At 36.2% G+C, this 20,300-nt stretch overlaps 1 protein-coding gene and 1 long non-coding RNA gene across 2 annotated transcripts in view; both read right to left on the bottom strand.

Moving 5' to 3' along the window:
* Positions 1-20,300, bottom strand: part of LOC140141112 (alpha-tectorin-like) — a 110,661-nt gene that overhangs the window by 3,969 nt on the left and 86,392 nt on the right. The window contains exons 33-36 of the mRNA XM_072162896.1: positions 19,965-20,170; positions 5,557-5,734; positions 3,789-4,072; positions 214-511 (exon numbers count right to left, since the gene is read on the bottom strand). Of these exons, the coding sequence (XP_072018997.1) occupies positions 218-511; positions 3,789-4,072; positions 5,557-5,734; positions 19,965-20,170 (962 nt within the window). The 3' untranslated portion in view covers positions 214-217. The remainder of the gene's footprint in view (positions 1-213; positions 512-3,788; positions 4,073-5,556; positions 5,735-19,964; positions 20,171-20,300) is intronic.
* Positions 15,160-19,060, bottom strand: LOC140141111 (uncharacterized). The gene is made up of 3 exons (XR_011857352.1): positions 18,904-19,060; positions 16,549-16,640; positions 15,160-15,268 (listed from the first exon to the last, which is right to left on the bottom strand). It is a non-coding gene; the product is annotated as an uncharacterized lncRNA (long non-coding RNA).

The raw sequence follows: 20,300 nt of genomic DNA, 5'->3' as shown, positions 1-20,300 counted from the left end.
GTCTTTACACAAATCGAACTCATGATGAATATCTGACACCAAGGAATACACCGTCGTTGGGCAGGAAAAACCTCCTATGTGTCATTGGCCCCCGAACATATTTAAAGCAAAACCTCCTATGTAACCTGTTGGCAGTTTTGTTTTAAACAGGTTCAGGGGCCACAAGCACATATAGGAGGTTTTTCCTGCCCAACAAGTCACCCTTTTGCTCACCTGTTTATTCTGGATCAACACAGTTATAGTGTACCTCCATATACTTAGAAGTCCCTGGGCAAGGATCTTCAACAAGATCTTTTGGGGGGACCTGCACTTTACAAGTTTTCTTGTTTTCACAGTTATCTTTCAGGTAGGTCACTGTGTCACCCCATCGGCAATCAGTGGAAAGGATCTCCCCATTAGGACAGACCTCACTTCCTTCAAGACGACCATAGTTGCTGTCTTCTGCTATTTTGATGCGTTTGTGTCCACAGTCGAGTTCCAAGTGTGCAGGAACTCCTTTACCATCACATACCTGTATCAATGAATGAATGAATAATGAGATGTATAACACAATACAGAATATCATCAAGGGTAGATGAGGTATTGTTGGTTGAAGCAACCTAAAATTCGATTTTCATTATCTATATCAATATATTATTGAAAAATAACACCTTGATGTTTTGCAAAAGTTCATTCTACAAATCGTATACTTTGCAAACTTGCTTAATTTATTGTTGTTAAATCAGTTTTACAAAAGTGTTGTTGTTTCAGCCCTCTTTACAACGTAACTCAAGAACCGCATCACCTATTAAAGTATATCTGTGATATTTTAATTTTTCTACACGCTCGCTATGAATTGAGCAATGCAGTTTTTGCCAAAGCTCACTACAATTCGCTAGATGCTGTGAACTACCAAATCACAACAGTTTGAAATAGTTAATAATTTATAGAAATTACTATTTCTGACCAATTTTTTGCCAATTTTGCATTTTTCTCAAAATTATAGCGCATTGGTGACAAGTAAGATATGTAGGCCTATATTGTAGGGGCAAGGACTACAACTACTGCACTGGAGATTTTATTTCAGCATGGACAACAGTTGTGGAGTTACAGTCAAAAATGAGGGAAAACCAATATCTGATCAATAAATCAATAACTACTTGCCGTGAGTTGCTGAATTTTCAGTGCAGTAGTTGTAGTCCTTGCCCCTACAATATAGGCCTACATATCTTACTTGTCACCAATACACTATATTTTTTGAGAAAAATCCAATAATAGGCAAAAAATTGGACAGGGGTGTAGTACCCTCTTAAGTCGCAATACAAAATACTATTTTACAAATTTACAATGATAAAACCATTACCCAATACATGAAAACTTTAACATAATATTTGTTCATAGCAGGAGCCAAAAATACAAAGTCAATTGTTTGCATAGGCACTACTTGAATTTTCAGCAGGGGTGTAGCAAGAGCCTCGGGGGCTCATAGACAAGGAGCAGTGCTGTTAGTAGACCAATTCGTTAGTAGGCTAAATGCTTGTTAGACTAATGATTTGTAGACCAAATAGGTATTAGACCAAATGGCTATCACACTTATTGGTTATAGACCAAATGGGTATTAGACTAAATGGTTTTAGACTAAATGGTTTTAGATTGATTGGTTATTAGACAAAATGGTTATCAGACCAAATGGTTATCGGACCATATGGAAATGGATGTAGACGAAATGGATAGTTGACCAAATGGTATTAGACCAAATGACAAATCCCCTCTACTTAGACTACCAGAAGACACCCCAGCAAGTAAAGATTTGACAGAATATCTGCTCAAAATAAAAAAGCCTTGAGGAAAGCCAAAAACTACTGATGTCTTTGATAAAAAAAAAAAGAACTGAAGCTAGTAACTAATATAAGAAACTCTAATGTCAGCTGAAGAAAAGGCTGCAAACACTGGTTTTCCTTGCAAGATTTTGTACGATTTATAGGCATTAGGGTTAAACATTAATAAATTGATACAGTAGAGAAAAAGATCCCAAAACACCTCTATCTAGGATTGTTTTTTTTAAAGCCTATAAGGTCTTTGTAAACTTGATTAGACTATGAAATTAGGTTGAATCATTCTCAGAGGGTTTATAAAATTCAATTCATACTCCCAAATATTTCAAAAATCTTCAAAAAAGATAGTGTGGGTTTTAAATGGAATAGCATATAAAGTATATTTCTTCACCTTGCTTCAAAGTGCCACTGTAAGGGGCTGTGCAATAATTATGAGCCCTGGTTGGTGGGTAAAATTGGGGGAAGAAATTTTGGGTAAGCCAAAAGGGGGGGCACAAGCAATTTTTGGCACACATTCATGGGAAACCTTTTAATAAAACACTCTAAAATGGCTTAGGAAAACAGTATGGAAACACTTCAATATGCAAATTTTCCTCTTCACTGTGCTCGCAACATATATCTAGACCCTTTACGGTTTGCAAATTGGATTCCCAAAAATTTGGCATGTGCAAAGGGGGAGGCTGGGGGCAGACTGGGGGGGGGGGGCAAGCAGTTTTTGGCACACCATTTGGAAATTTTACCTGGGGTGCATAATTATTGCACAGTCCCTAAATGGTCAGCTGCCTCAGACACTTATAGGGCTATTCCTGTGGAAGATTTTGGAAATATGTTCCATAGGGTGGTATGAATTTCACATGGAATTCACACATTAAACAGCTCCATTTGATTTTCATACACCCTCTGAGAAACATTCAACCTGAATCTTTCACAGATGGTGGGCGAGTTTCAAATGGAGCTGCCTAATGTGTTCATTCGTGTTGAAATTCATACCACCCCTATGGAACATATTTCCAAAATCTTCCACGGGGGGAGTGTGGATTTCAAATGGAACAGTCCATTGTGTTGAGGTGAGTGGGATGATGGGAGACATTTTTATTCAGTTATAGCCATTTAACTAAAACACAGCAATGTACTTATTAATGTTAATACATCAATGAGCCAAGGATGCCAATAATCACATTTATATTTTCATAGGTCTTGCAGTTCTTATGTTAAGGTCAATCAAGGATTCTCAAGTACTATAGGATAAGCCACTCGTTTGCGCAAATGAAGTCAGTCACACACTGAATGCGTGTTCATGCATGTGATGGCTTGCGCTGTGTAAGAGGTTGAACTGTGGAAGAGGTGATGCATGTTTACGTCATCGTTTAAAAAAATTAAATTGCGAAATCCAACAAACATTTGGTTGTTTTTTTCCATTACTATCATAGTGTGAAAAACCAAGTAGCTGAGAGGTTAGCTCAATATGCTAGGAAAATATTATCTGCGATGACCCCATGTTGACTTTGGCTAAATCAGCTGTATTTTTGCTGGAAAGAGTACGTAAAATAGCACTCGACATCGGCCATCTTGGATAAATTTGGTGTACTGAAAATGCCCAGCAACTGTCAATCAAATACGAACTTGCCAATTAAAGTCTGTTCCACTGTGGTAGAAGTACACACAACGTTGTTGTGCAAAAGTGCGTAAATCTTAGGCTAAGGTGCTTGAGCGTTACCAGGGCGTTACTATGTGTAATGAAAAAGCCTAGCAACTGTCACTCAAACTGCCGATATGTCAATTAAACTGCCGTAAAGTGACTTCACTTTTTATACAGGGTTTGAATACGAGTGTCACGGCCCTGGGTCAATATTAAAACATCAAAACAACACTTTTGTACCCTCTTGAGAAAAATCATGCACATGAAACGAAAGCCTAGGGATGTGCAATTGAATAATATTAAGCAAAAAGATTGCAATGTCAAATACTACGTACCATCTTGCGAGCTCCTGCATCTTCCTCATATGTAGGTGTACTAGAGCAGCCATATTCCAACACCATCAACCCACTTGCATCAGTGCAGCCATCACCAAAGTTGGATGCCATCACCACGCTCCGACACCTGTTTCTGTCCTGGCATTGCTCACGTATGATACCAACAGCATCACAATTTTCGTTTGCATCTACAAAGCTAGCAGAATTGATGTCGATGAAGTCGTCTCCACAGTCAATGTGTTCAGTTTGACCAAGGGAGATCTCGGCAGTAAACACATTCTCGGCTGTAAAGTGAATAGGTGGAAACAATTTGAAAAAGGTCAAATGAGGTCGATATAAGCCAGTGTCTTAACTACTCCCTATTCCAGAAAAATGCAGTGCTAAAAGTCAAATGAGGGCGATGTAAGCCAGTGTCTTAACTACTCCCTATTCCAGAAAAATACAGTGCTAATAATTTTTATTTAAGAAAATATTATCCAGTTTTGTCAAATGCAACATAGCTAAATCCTAAAAGTTTTGTTAGTTTTAACTGACAATAAAAGTCACATTTTAATAGTTGGCCAATTTTTGGAAATAAGGGCCAAAAACTGGTGTTTTTGGTTTTGACAATCAAACACAAAGTCTACTTTCAGGTTATGCATTCTTTTTTTTGTTGAAATCATGTTTTCTAATATCTTTTATAACTAACTGTCAATATTAACATTAAAAAAACTAAATTGTGACACGATCTGGTCCATGGGGGCCAAAGGCGGCAAATTTGAAACTGAGATAAAGGTAAAAATATGGAGTAAAAAACAATAAAATACATAACAAAATAGACATCAAAAAACTTCATAACTTTTGAACCAAGTATGCTAGACCTTTGGTGTTGTCAGTAAATGATAGTCTATAGTATGTATAATGTAATAATTACAGTAACTCAATTTTCAAAAATGCCTCCTGGCCCACATGGACCAGATTGTGTCACAATTTATTAGCAAACTCATAGCCTATATTCCAAATTTTGAATGCTGAGTCTTTGAATTTTGTGACTGGAATTGTAAAAAATCATGCAAAATATCCCATTTTGGCCCATTTGCCCTGAAATTGCAAAACTATTAAAATTTTACTTTTACTGCCAGTTACAACTAGTCAAAGGATTAAGATTTAGCTATACTATGTTTCATTTTTGGCAAAACAGGATAATATTTTTTTTTTATCCAAAAAATCTAGTTCTGTATTTTTCTGGAATAGCGAATACGATTTGACAAGTGCCTGTCATTTTCACCAAACTGCCTGTCCAAAATTTGACCCTGAAAACAAAACCAGACTTCTGTCCCATGGGTTCAAACAGTTCAAATAGCTATTGCTATAGCCTTGATTTGTTTGTCTGGTCTTGTTTTGGTTAAAAAAACTTATTCAAGCAGTATTTTTAGAATTGAGCATATGTCACAGGCGTTAATTTTGCCTGTCCCAGGAGAAAACTGCCCATCCAAAATGACTGGTGGACAGGTGGATAACTAACACCCTGATGTAAGCACATCCTTCATCATGGCACCAAAATATATCGGGATAATCGCCATATCACTACTGAAATGTTGAATCTAAACCAGTTTCTAGTCTAAACTTTCACAACTCATCAAAAATTTGGCCAAATTTAATGGAATTTTTTTTCCAAAATATTACTCAGTTTCTCATCTTTCACTTAAACTTAAGAATAAAGTCTACAACTAAAAACTTTTTACGAATACATTTGTGGAATGAACAAAATCTTTTTCTCATCACTTACAATGACAGTCCTCTCCAGTATAGCCTTCTTTGCAGTGGCATCCATAGAAACCGTATCGTGAGCCACAGAAGGCATGAAGTTTAGTATTACAGAACATTGGTTCCCATCCGATGATGTGATCAGTACCTGCGCAATGTCCTTGCCTTTTACATTCTTCTTCTATCACCTCACGGCCAACCTGTTATAAGGGAAATGGAGCGATTGCCGAATAGGGTGCAACTCTACTAGTCTTATTACAAGACTGCCCCACTCCAACCCTAAACCCTAAACTCCGTAAACGAGGACTGGACTCAAGTCTAGCAAGTTGCACCCTATTCGGTAATCGTACCAGGGAAATCATGTACAATAGGCTATTCCATTTAAAATCCACACTCCCCCTGTGGAAGATTTTGCTTAAGTCTTCCACAAAGGGAGAATGAGTTTTGAATAGAATAGACAATTGGGCAACTTCCTTTTGAAATGCTCACTCCAGTTGTGAAGATATAGGTGAAGCCATAATACAGGGGGAGTATGGGTTTTAAAATGATTAACCCTGACCAATTACATTTGAAAAACATGCTCCCCCTGTGGAAGATATTTTCAAAATCTTCCACAGCGGTAGTGTGGATTTCAACTGGAATAGCACAATTTATAGCTGTCCTGAGAAGGGTTGGCAATTTTATTTTTTTCAAAAGTGCTTTTACACACTTACCTAAAGCCACGACTTCTCCGTGATACGGAAAAACAGAAAAATTCACGGAATTCGGGGTTTGCTCACGGAAATGTGAAAATGCCACATAATAGTGAAAAACTGTGTAAAATGTCTAACTTTTGTGTTGATTTGTAAAAGAAAACAAAAGAAAGTGATAATTTAGCAGTAATCAACCATTAAACAATCCATTCTAGCATTTATTCTAGGCCTACATTGCAAGATTCTGCTATCTGCGATACAGCTATCGGAAGTACACACAAGACAATTGATCATGCTAAATTTTAATGTAGATATTGAAGGGGAGACTACAGTAAAAAGGTACATATAATTATATAAGACAAATTACACTTTTAAAAACATGCTTGTATTCACTTTTCAGTGCTTTATAATGTAAAACGGAAAATCACGGAATCGTCCAATTTGTAACACTGAATTAAAATTGTGTAACACGTAAAAATCGTGGCTTTACACTAATTACCCCTTCAACTGCAAGTCCAACATGTACAAAATCTTGAAAATGTACATTATGTTCATGATTTGATACAGAAAACCCAGATATTTTCATCTGGTAGTGATAGACAAAGAAAACATACCATTCTTATTATAGACCTTTTTCTGATGACGTCACCTAATCGATATTGGGGTCTGAGATGTAAACAAACAACACGTGCGTTTCTCACGTGTCCACGGTGTAAAAACACCAAATACTGCGTATTTTCTCCTTTGTTTTGTCATATTTCACTTTAGCTTCCATAAAAGAATTGTTTAAACGGACTCTGTATACTAGTTACCTTTGTTCCAGTTTGTTTTGATGCCATAAAATACAAAAGATACGGAAAAACCGCGATGCTATTTAAAATTCAATCTTTGTTTTTTGTTTACTTTTTACACCGTGGCGAACTAAACGCAGCGTACTGCGAGCTGGCAATTCCGCAGAGGACGCCTAGCGTGGCGCAAAGTTGATCGCCATACCGGGCGCGGTATTTGCGTTGGGTGCTGATGACTCGAATGCTGGACCCCAATATCGATTGATTGGTGACGTCTGAGAAAAAGGTCTATAAGAATGAACCATGGGATTATGGCTCATTGAAATAAAAATGAGTGGAAACATCTATGTGTTGCTGAACCAGCCAGGTAGGCACAGGGCTTATTTGGACACTTGTTAATGATCTCAAGTAACTCTTCATCAGTAACACTCTTAAATTCAGGGAACATACATGTAACTGGGTCTGACTTCATACATGACTTGCAGCTTGTATATAACAGTTGGACACCAAGCCATCCACCTTGTTACATATGTTTGTTACCTTCTGAACAAAATATTTGCAAAAATTCATTAGCAAGATCTTCTGGACAGTCAGTATCAGGGAGAGCTTTATTGGTGTTATTAAGAAGCTCATTTACAGTCTTAAACATGTCCTTGACACTACAGTTATTAAGTTTGTCTGAATAATGAACAGTTTTTGCTGTGCGTATTGCATCGTTAACGACCTGTTTTGATACAAGATATTCTTTGCGGTTGGCGTCAGATCTTGATTTTCACCATTTCCTCTCACTGCGACGACGCTCTCTACGGGCATTATCTACAGATTCATCATACCAGGCAGGACGATGTCTAATCCTCCGTGATTTTGTGGAGGAAGGGGCATGACAGTCAAGGACTTCAAAACATGCCTTAATTGTTGTAATCAGCAAGCAAAGCATTAACATTGTCATATTCTTGATTGGCGATATGACACATCTTTGTATTAAGATCATTAGAATGATCAATAAGCTTATAATTACGCACAGTGTATGTCACTGTTTCAGCCGATGGTTTGGGAAGGTCCAGGACACAATTGAATACCTGAGTGGAAGAAGGGCCCAACTCCATCAAAACTGTTTTTGAGATATTAAGAAAAAAACTTAATATTTGGAAAAGTTTTATAGACAGAAATTTTTCATCTTCAGGGGTCCTTTAATACATGAACATACAATAGTACCGGGTGTCCCAAAAAAAGGTTACATGTAGATTTTTGAAAATAATCTAAGTTAATGTTCACAAATATAAACGTCCTTTTCATGACAGAATCTATGTACCCTCGACTAGTACCCCTGTGAATGTCAAGTTCACAACGTGCGTATTTAGCCCGCATTCCACGGATTCCTGAGCAAGCTGTTTACCATGTTTACGTGACATAATGCAACACGAGGTTCGCTGCCCGACAGTGCAGTTAGCGGGTCATTTGAATAGGTCCAGCCATAGCATGACCGGCGCAGTATATTATTCTGTTGAACAGTTAATTAATTTTGTTCAGTTTTATTTCAAGAGCTCGGTCAGAAAATGGACAATATTCTTCTCAGCAGCTACTTCAACTCAACAAAACCCAAACAAAGCCTAAATGCAAATTGTTGTCAATTTCATTATGTTGATGGCAGTATAGATACAGCGTGCAGAAATGCCTTCACAAAAAGTTTTCCTCTCTAATGACCATCTTCCTTTATTTTATACCACCAAGAGTCAAGAAGCTCTATAAAAGATGTGCAATATTTAATTGTTAAAATGGTTCTTTAGTGCAATAAGTTTTTGTGCTTGTGTATAACTGTCGTTGGACGATATTCTGATGATCAGTCACTCTTGACACCCCTGTCATCTTGCGCTCATAAGTTAAGTTGCTTTTAAGATAAGTAGTTGAAACTCAGCATACAATTCCAAGAAGGATGAATAAATAATACCTGAAAAAATGGCAGTGTTTTGTTGTACCGTCGCAAAGTGCGAGTCATTTTCTACATGTAACCTTTTTATGGGACACCTTGTACATACATTCGAAATAATATATGATGTTTCCATGGCAACGGTACAGGTCTTAATACGAGCTGGAGTTGGGCCCTTCTTCCACTAATATACTGCAAGCAGGGGCGTAACCAGACCTGACCTTCTGGGGGCAAGATTGAAAAATTTCCCAATTTTTGACCAAAAGTTGTATTATTTATAAAGATCATGGCGGCTTGTCAGCAAGTGATATGGTGGGGTCCAGGGCCCGCTTTAGGGCCCGTGGTGGGGTCCAGGGGCTTCCCTCTTTCTTTCCCTTTTCTCTTCTCCCTTCTCTCTTCTCCCTTCCCCTTTTTTCTTCCCTCTTTTTTCTTTCTTCTTTCCCCTTTTCTTCTTCCTCTTTTTCCCCTTTTTCTCTTCTCCTTTTTTCTTCCCTCTTTTTCTCTCCTTCCTCCCTTTTCCCCTTCCCCCTTTTTTGCTCTTCTTCCCAGTTTGTTTGTGTCCGGGGGCAGCTAGCCCCGCCCCCCCACTGGTTACGGCACTGACTGCAAGTGCCAGTTATGTGTTATAAATAGCTACAGAAATTAGGTAATCACCATTAATTGCACAAGTATAACTCATGTAACATGATAGCAAGTAAATTTATTGTAGTGAAAAGCCGATCTCATGGATGAACAAAATTCCTCTTTAACCCTATATTTGTGGAAGAAGGGCCCAACTCCATGGAGTTGGGCCTTTCTTCCATGAAACCCATGATTAAGTGTACGCGGAAGACCATTTAGAGAGTGGATTTTGGCTCATCTGTCGCACACAAGCAAGAACAGTCTGCTGGCAATAAAATGCTGGGTCTAACTCATTTTTGTAAAAAATTGGAGTTGGGCCCTTCTTCCACTCAGGTATTCAATTGATCATGAAATGATCCTTGGGAAAATGTCGTCTATCAATAATGTATCTCTTCATTATGAGATCATCCTGCCTGGTAATGACTAAGTCAAGTGTATTTCCACACCTGTGGGTAGGACCGATAATATGTTGAACTAGGCCTGCCGAAGCCAGGATGGTAGAAAATTTTCTGACGTCAGACTTGCTTGGCTTATTGTAATGTATGTTAAAATCACCCACAATTAGAAGGATTCTCCCAGGCAGTAAGTCTACTCCACTCAAAAACTCATCAATGTTTTCAAGATAGGTGGCTAACTTGAGTTTATTTACCTTGGAGGGTGGTGGTCGGTATACTACAATGATGGTAAATGATGGTAAATGTGTTGGATACCACAGTATACTCAAAAGTTTCAAATGTGGGTAGTTGGACATTTGTGCTGAGTCCAAGATGTAGCTGGGACTTATACAAGATGCCTATACCACCATGATGGTCTACTTCAGAGTTTCGGGGAACATTTATGAAGGAGTAGCCAGGGGGAGATAGTTCTCCTATAACCACAGGATCATCTGGCCTAAGCCGTGTCTCAGTTAGGCATAAGACATCTATATCATGATCAGTTACATAGTCACACAACTTATCAGTTTTATTACAAACAGATTGTGCATTCCACACACTGAGGTTAAGTTTATTGTGTACAGGTGTATTATCAATGATTCTTGATATAGGGGTATATATGCTAGTTTTACCCCCTCTGCACCCACGCTTCGTAGGGATATCAGAACACATGTCAAGTTGTTGTAAAGTTCTGTAGGTAGAATGGGAAACACGACCATTAACACTAGTTCTATCAGGTTGGAATCCAAATAACTAGGTATTGGGGGCCATTATAGACCCAGTCATGCCAAATAAAGGTGCTATAAACAAGGCATATACAACAATTAAGTCCAGCCAAGGGTGTGAAATCAATTCAAGTGTAAAAAGATCAATACTAGTATCAATCACTCTACCTGTACTGCAGTAAATATCAGTAATGTTGAATACTATAATATTCAGATCTGAAATTTCTGTAATCATAAATCATCCAAGAACAGATCCAAATGATATCATAATATTGTAGCTAAGAATAAGCACCACATTTCAATCAAAAGAATTATGTACTTTTTAATGTGCAACACACAGTAAAAACTGGTGAAAACAGACAGATGTTAAGAGCTCTGTAACAGTGCAGCCTCAGGCGCAACAAGCTCCCCTGTAAACATGGCCGTGAGGTAGTGGGGGGCATGAGTCAGTAGTAATTTATAGCATAAAAAATGGTGAAGAAAATTTATCAGTCCGCACCGAATATTTCATCCCAAATGGCACTCATCCAGCCATGCGGTCATAGATTTAACTAGAGCGGTTCTCGGGTTTCGCGGTTTTCGGCATTTGCGGTTTGTGGTTCAGGTTGGTTGGTGGTAATTGGGAACCTTGTGTGATCCTGATTACTGGTTTTGATGTGCATTTTGGGTTGTATGTCGAGTTTCTGTTCAGAACCTTGTGTGATCCGAGTGTGTGTAATGTGTATTATGGATTGATTTTGAGGTGTAAGAGTTGTATGTGTTGTGTTGTTTATGTTATGGAATGTAGAAATGTACATTTTATAAACAGGATTGGATATTGGGGTGGCAACTATGTATAGATGGGTTTGTTGTTATTTGTGTACATCCATATGAAAAGGTTGCACTTGATGGTTGTATATTTTTTTATTTCATAATAGTTTGGAATGAATACTAGACTCATAGCATGTGGAGGTCACTTCAAATCATGGTTAAGTGACATGGTTAAGTGAACTGGAATGAGCGTTTCGACAGCATTTTTTGTGGGACATGAGATCACATCAGACCTATTGAATTGCATTCTGAATACGAAGAATGTCTTTCTGATATCGAATAATTTACATTTTATGAAATTTATGATATAATACAAAATGTTATGACAAATTATTAAAGTTTGATTTTTACCTTTCTTAATATTGAAGAAATGGATTTTCCCCCCAAAAGACCTAATTTTTGTTGGTGTTTTGGGGGGAATCCATATCTTCAATACGAAAGGTCAAAATTTTCAATTGATTGTGGGCTTTTTATTCCATTTACATAAGCTTCAATTATAAATCATCAGATGTATAAAATTTCAATATCAAAAATATCAATTTTTAAATGATTTGCCATTAAATGTGTATTACATTGCGAATTTCAAAAAATCAAAATTATTTGTCATCAGAAGGACATTCTGCGTATTCAGAATGTAATTCGATTGGTCTGATGTACTCTAATGTCCCACAATAAATACTGTTGAAACGTACATACCCCTTCCCTTAAGGAATGTTTTGTATTTCTAAACTATGCGACTTGTGGATGATTTGAAGTGACCTTTTTATTGAAATGTCTGGTTTTTATTCATGGCTATTATTTGAAATGAGAGATATATGTATGAGCCCTCAAGTGCATGCTTTTGATATGCATGAACACATGTATGGAATGTATAATTGTTGATAAAATACTGAGTAGTTGTTGATTATAATTTAGAGAATGTTTGTTCTGTTTGCAGGTTGAGTTTTTTTGTGAAGGTTTGTATTATATGTTGAATGTGTGTTTAGAATGTTATGTAATTGTTAATATGAAGTTGACTTATAGATGTTAATATGTGTTACTATTGTTTCTTAAAAGGGATAAATAAGATGAGACAAAATAAAGAATCTGAAGTTGGAAATATTAGTTTAAGCATATAAATTTATTTGTTCTGGAATGACGTTACAAAAGTTAACATAATTGCACAGAGTATTATTTAATTTATGAACAGTGTATTAAAGCTAGAATGTACGATGGCCTTGAGGTATGTTTTTATATGTGTCACATTGACTTGTGAGGTAATTTTTGGATTGTTTGACACCCAATTGGTATGTGTGTAGAGTGTGGCTATAATTTTAGTTGAAAAGTTCTAAATAGGATTGTTTTGTGGTTGTCGACTTGTGGTTGAATGATTGAAGACAATGGGAATGGGTGGTTGTCGTACATTGTAGCTTTAAGGCCTTTGTTTTGAATACGTATATACTGTCTGTCTAGTTTGAAGTACATAGTATTGATGCGGACGCACACATTGTGCTGACTTTGAAGGCTGAAGGCAGACATAGCTGCAGCATAGACGCAGTGTTGTTTACATGCTTTGTATGCGCGCTTTGTCACTTTGTACTTCAGAGTGGACAAACTGTAGTTTGAGAACTATTCTTTTAGAAAGGTTGGAAAAATTTGGCATAGAATGTTTTAATGTTGGGTTATTTAAAGGACATATCGACCCTGGACCAAAACAAGCATATTTAAGCACTGTAGGCCTACTTTAAATATGCTTTCTAAACAACATTCCAATGTGCGACATTTGGAATGACGATAAAGTACATTTAAAGTACAAATAAAGCACAATGGCCAGAAAAGTACATGTAAAGCATACTGAAAAAACGCACATTTAAAGTACTGTACTGTAATTGTACTTTATAACCAAACAAGCATATTTAAAGTACTGTGATTTAATTATACTTTATACCAAAACAAGTATTTTTAAAGCACTGTGCTTTAAATATGCTTTCTAAACAACATTCCAATGTGCGACATTTGGAACGACAATAAAGTACCTTTAAAGTACAAATAAAGCACAATGACTAGAAAAGTACATTTAAAGCATACTGAAAAAAGCATATTTAAAGTACCGGTACTGTGCTTAACGAGGTTCCATACCATATACCAGTAAGCCTATAATTATAAGCTTACCACATATGGAGCTTATCAAAGTATTGGTAACACAAGTATGTTTACATGCAAGTATACATGACCAGTAACTATCTCCTGTAATCAAGCTTCTATTTGTAAGTCCATTAAGTCCTTTGTCTTCAGTAAGTTATAAGTTTATTTGCTCTGATTATTGGTAGGAAAGAAAGTAGAATATTGAGGTAGTGGTACTACATATTTTGGGTATACCCTGGCAGGAATTGGATATAGTTTTGATAATATCAAAATTGTATCAAAAAGTAGCCTACTGTATCAAAAGTATATCAAAATGGGACATTTTGATATATATCAAAAATGTATCAAAATATATCAAATTGTATCAAAATATATCAAATTGTATCAAAATATATCAAAAAGTATCAAATTGTATCAAATCATATCAACTTTGATACAATTTGATACACTTTCAAGATTTGGATACGGTTAGATACTTGCAAAAAATTTGATACAATTTTATACACTTGAAAGTATTTTGATACCATTTGATACACTTGAAAGATTTTGATACAATTTGATACACTTGAAAGATTTTGATACGATTTGATACACTTGCACAATTTTGATACAATTTGATACACTTGAAATATTTTGATACAATTTGATACACTTGAAAGATTTTGATACAATTTGATACACTTGAAAGATTTTGATACGATTTGATACACTTGATTGTTCAACAGCCAGGTTTTTTTGATACACTATATTTTGATACTAGCTGATATCATATGATAACAGGATGTATTCCTATTTCCAAGTGTATCAAAAACTAATACATCTATTTATACTTTCTTGAAGCAGCGTAACCCCATCAATGAAACGCTGATCTTCCTTGGGGTCCGATCAAAATCTGTATCAAAATTATATCAAAAATAGATTGTGATTACGGCAATAACATCATACATTATACCCTGCTGCACTTACAGAATTAAATAAATTAAATACGGTATTGCAAACATAAATTATGTATCAGCTCTCTGTAATATACATGACATCTTGGTTTGTTTAAATTAACCATTTAATAAAATCTTTCTGAATATAAGTTTCATGACTGGGGCTGAGTCTGACCCCTAATATCTGACAAAACTCATTTAAAACCAATGTCAGTGATACAGTGTTCAGTCTACACATCTTAAAATGCATTTGCGACAAACAGCATTGACAATAGGTAGTCCAGAACACTCTTACATATGTATTTATGTCGGAGTTTCTTAATTATTTTATTTACATTTTCATGTTTTTAACTCGACATTGTGGCCCCAATCTTCATGATATACATGTACCCATATTTTCATGATTGTGGGAAAAATAGTCTTAAAGTTTGTCACTCATATTCCTTATTAAAAAACGGTATCCCTAATGAAAAGTTCTGAATCTGATGAATCCATTTTCCACAATTAAGACTGTGAGAAAAACAGTCTTTAAATTTATGTTTTTCATGATTTGTCATCAATTGGAGGCATTTGTTTTTTGCATGTCTATCTTCGTCACTGTTTTGCTGGGCTGATAAATGTATTCTATCATCATGTTCCATTGTAGTTTGCAGAGCTTGGGTCCCATTTCAGCAGCAACTGAAAGAAAATTGTACATAAAATTCAAATTAGTTTAACTTAAAAATTTAACAAAATTAATATCTTATTGCCACTTACACATCTGGCCGTTTTCCAAAACAACTGAAAAAATATTTTGTGTCAACAAGAAATTCATAATCATCAAGGGTCTATGGTTAGCCAGGTATTTCCACATCACTTGTTTAGAGTCCGCCAGAGAAGGATACAAACATACATGTACATTACATGTAGAGTACGGTCTTAACTTAACCCCTCCCCCTTTTTTCTTTTTTATTTTTATATCAAAACTGAGATTTTTGGTATTGGCATAAAGCTCATATTTTACTCGTTAAGATTAGTAAAGTAATACTAAAATTTATCGCCTGAGATAAATTTCGTTTAGTCCATAATCTGCATATCCTGTGAGGCATTGCTTCTCATCAAAACTGCACGAACAAGCAACTCAAAATTTGGAAACAATAATCTTAATGGTACATTTTTTTGTAAAGTCTCAATATGTACATTGTATAAGAATACTAAATATTTTACCATGTCCCTTCCTTTAAGGGATCCAAAATGAGCGTTTATTATGTTTCGACAGTATTTTTGTGGGACATGAGAGCACCTCAGACCTATCGAATTGCATTCTGAATACTGAAGCATGTCTTTCTGATATCAAATAATTTTCATTTTTTAAAATCACAATATAATACAAATTTTATGACAAATTATAAAAATTTGATATTTTTCAAATTTTGATATATAACAGTCCTCAAGTAAATTATATAAATCTAATGATATATTCTGAAAGTGTATGTAGCAGGGAGGAAAAGCCGACGGTCAATTGAAAATTTTGACCTTTCATAAATCATCAGATTTATAAAGTTTACTTCAAGTACTGTTAAATATCAAAAATATAAATTTTTAATGATTTGCCATAAAATGTGTATTAAATTGCGAATTTCAAAAAAAATCAAAATTATTTGATATCAGAATGACATTCTTCATATTCAGAATGCAATTCGATATGTCTGATGTGCTCTAATGTCCCAAAATAAATACTGTCCAAACGTTCATACCCCAGCCCTTAAGTTTTGACTTTTTAAAAAGCTAAATTGCACTAGCAGCAGTGGTTTTAATATTTAGAAGCAAAAATGTGTTTCACAGAATCACAGTGGACGTAGAACCGTAAGTATTTCAGACTTAAAATTTCACTGGGATTTATGAGAAAAATAAAAGAATTTTCTTCAGATTCAAAAAGCTCCATTTTGAAATGGATAAAGCGGTTTTAAATACCGTACCTTTGGTAATCCTCCAGACTACAGTAGTGATTTATATGTTGGTGTTTGGTGTTGCCACAGGTATGGAACTTCACGGTTGCATATCACAGAACCTGTATGAAAAATAAATAATTAAAATTAAAATGGTATTTTCAAAACTATCTAGTCTCTTGTGTTGGTGTTGGCCTTTTGGTTCGCGGAGAGACAGTCATTTTACTGGGTCAGTCCATCTCAAATCACCAAATGGGTTGGCTGGTCACCCTCTCAGGTTTTATTTATAATCACTTATATCATAGCCCTATGTGCCCAATGAACACATTTCAATCGGTAGGTCTATACTCCTTGTTGTTTCCGAGAACCGCCTATTAAATATTGGGTCAGACACCCCTTGTTGCTCATGCGCGAGAGACCTACCATTTGAAATGTGTTCATTTGGCACATGCCACCCGGTTACCAAACCCTAACAGGGCACATAAACATGACCGTCATGTGTGCAACCCAGTTTCAAGCATCAGCTTTTGCAAAGTGACGATCAACATAAGCAGCTGTTGCAGATGGAAAATTTATAGCATCGATAACCATGACGTGTGCGAGTGAGCATCAACATGTTGTACATAATTTTTGGGCCACCCGATTATCCTAAGTTACCAAACCCTAAACAGGGCACATAAACATGACCGTGATGTGTGCAACCCAGTTTCGAGCATGAGCTTTCGCAAAGTGACGATCAACATAAGCAGCTGTTGCAAGGGGTAAATTTTGACGATTGATAACCATGACGTGTGCGAGCAAGCATCGAACATGTTGTACATAATTTTTGGGCCACCCGATTATCCTAAGTTATCAAACTCTAACAAGGCACATCCATATGACGTGTGCGAGCGAGCATCGAACATGTTGTACATAATTTTTGGGAATTATAGAATCGATAACCATGATGTGTGCGAAAGCGAGCATCAACATGTTGTACATAATTTTGGGCCACCCGATTATCCTACCATGCGTGTGTGAGCGAACATATTGTACATAATTTCAGCTTTCGCAAAGTGACGATCAACATTTAGCTGTTATCATGTACGGTACATCATCTACGTGTCTACCTCCAAGTCCATATGGCATGGTATTAAAATTAGTAAAACCAAAGTATACATTAGAATTGAAGAGGCATATTGACGTTACATGATGGGAACGTAGTCGTTATCATCAATGATCATTATTACTAATAACTATTACAATCATTCCCATCATATTTCCACCGCAAGGTTTCCATATACCTGCACCATGCAAGGAACTGCAAGTGCAAATGCAATACAAAAAATAAGACAAAAGTTTGAACTTTTATATGACAAAGTTAGCATGACATGGCCATAATCATGTAATGTTTGTTCATGATGTTGTTGGTCTATCGCAATAATTATTATTCTGCGTTTGTAATTGACAAAATTACGAGATTTATCGTCATGATCATTCATGGAGCCGGGTGCAGAATTCGTAACATTTAATTTTAAGGTAAATAAAGCCAACGATTTGGATCGTTTATCTTGAATCGATCGGTTCCTTAATTCTCCTTCTAAAAATATCATGATTACCTACCCATACCAAAACGTATTCTAATGAAGAAATTATTTCTGATCAAAATCGACTGTCTACGACATTCGCCTTGATCATAAGCGCTTGCAAGCAGTCAGTTGACTTGCTAGGCGTAACGACATTTTGTTTTTCACTACAAAACAAACTTTATTCCTTTTGATCAGATGAACCGTTACAAACGGTCTCTCAGATAGCTACCGTCAAGACACAGATAAACGAGTTGCATACGTGCGTTAGGATTCTGAACACGTTCTGAACACGTTAGGCGAACACGTTAGGCAAGCCGTTAGGACTATAAAATGAAGTCAAGCCCGCACAAAGCTAGACAAACATTGACATTGACCAAAATGAACTCGAAAACATTGCTAATGACCGAAATATTGATTAAAATGAAGCTAAATGAATCCGAAAACATTGCTAAATAGACCATGCCGAGCAGAGAAATGTACGAATTTAAATTAACCGAAAATGTTTTCGCGAAATTGCATTGCAGTTCCTTCAAAGTTCTTCAACTAAAATGTATACCAAAATCATTAAATATTAGTAAAATTTATCAAGAAGTATATTTAAGTTTGGAAAAATACGGTATAGCTATCATAATGAATTTTGCCTATTATAAAACAGGCCACAACTGATGAACGTAAACCACAACTGATCACAAAACACATCAAGCTTAAAAGTCCCAATAGCTACCGTCAATAAATTTCCATAGTCCATAATTATACTTATCAATAAATCATAATTATACTTATCAATAAATCATAACAAAATTGAAAAATATCATACTTTGTCCACCTTGCGTTTAGATGATTGCAGAATGAAGATGATCAGAAGAACTATAATTTAAAGATGATTTCTTGGAGATGATATCGTGGAGATGATTTTTTTCGCATCCGTCAACTTGGAGAATTCGATCAGCTGTGACAAAGAGGGACGCTTCTTTATTACCCGACGCCACTTGAAAACACTTGAAATATAGGTGTGGGCAAAACAAGAACCCCAAAAACCCCATCGCCAAATGATATTGAAGATGCTGCAATGTTACGTAACGGTTCAAGTTCATCGATTAGCTATCGATTCCCTATCAATTCGCTCAACTCTATATATGACTCATGATTAGTCATCTCCTAAATGGAGGCTCATGGGAAGATATGTCAATTTAACATGCATGATGGGAAGTTTTGTCAATATAAACGGGTTTATTATTTGAAATGCTATACACAAACGAAGTAAAATTGCAAACGAAGTAAAATTGCAAAACCTAATGCATGTTATTATATAATATTTATGTAAAGTAAAAGCGGTAAAGTTTAACCTTGACACACGCATAAGTTCTCCTAAAAATGAATTTATTTCGGTAAAAAAATAATGATCATAGACGGAATGACAATATCATAGACAGAATGAACAATAGTCATAGGCGCAGTTCAACCACCGTGCTTGTTTATCAAATCCACATGGTGTGTAGTACACGCGAATAGTAACCTCGTTCATTGAATTTCACGTTAAATTATCGCACCCAATCATGCCGCACTCATGCACCAACGCTCAAAAGTAGGTGTATTTGGACAGGAAAATGCCAGATTTGGGCTAATTGTGCGCAATTGTGTGCAGTGCCGAATTATTTTTTTTTTCGGCGTTTTTCTCATTAAATTAGGGTCCCGTTCAAAAAAAAAATCAAACTGGTGTCTAGATGTAAGCACAGTTAACACACCAGGAAAATTATAGAATATACAACCAGCTAGTTAGGCCTGTTCAGTGCGAACAAACATGCACCTGGTCGGAAAACAAACTGTGATTTCCTTCGGATCACACAACAAAATGTTGGGTAAAAAACAACAACTAACCTCATAGTAGAGACCCTGATGGACACTCCCACATTCTTCTTTAGGAATGCATCTGTAGCCCTCTCTCACCAATCCCGAATCTTCATCACACTCGCATCCCTGATAGTGACGGACTTTGCACGTTTCTGCTGCGTGTATATCTCCGCATGTATTAGGGCATCCGCTGGCTAGTGCACTGTATACCATGGTGGCTGGGCAATCAATGGCTGTAGAGGGTGTAATATGGAAGCAAAAATGTTTCAAGCTTATTCAGTGATCCCAGCGAAAGTGTAAAAAAAATCAGAATTGTATATAAATTGCCTAAAAGTGAAGGATAAGTCTTGAAAATTGTTATTA

This window comes from Amphiura filiformis, chromosome 19 (assembly GCF_039555335.1).
Source record: "Amphiura filiformis chromosome 19, Afil_fr2py, whole genome shotgun sequence".
NCBI lineage: Eukaryota > Metazoa > Echinodermata > Ophiuroidea > Amphilepidida > Amphiuridae > Amphiura > Amphiura filiformis.
The sequence above is the reverse complement of the archived record's forward strand: the minus strand, read 5'-3'. Positions and strand labels throughout refer to the sequence as shown.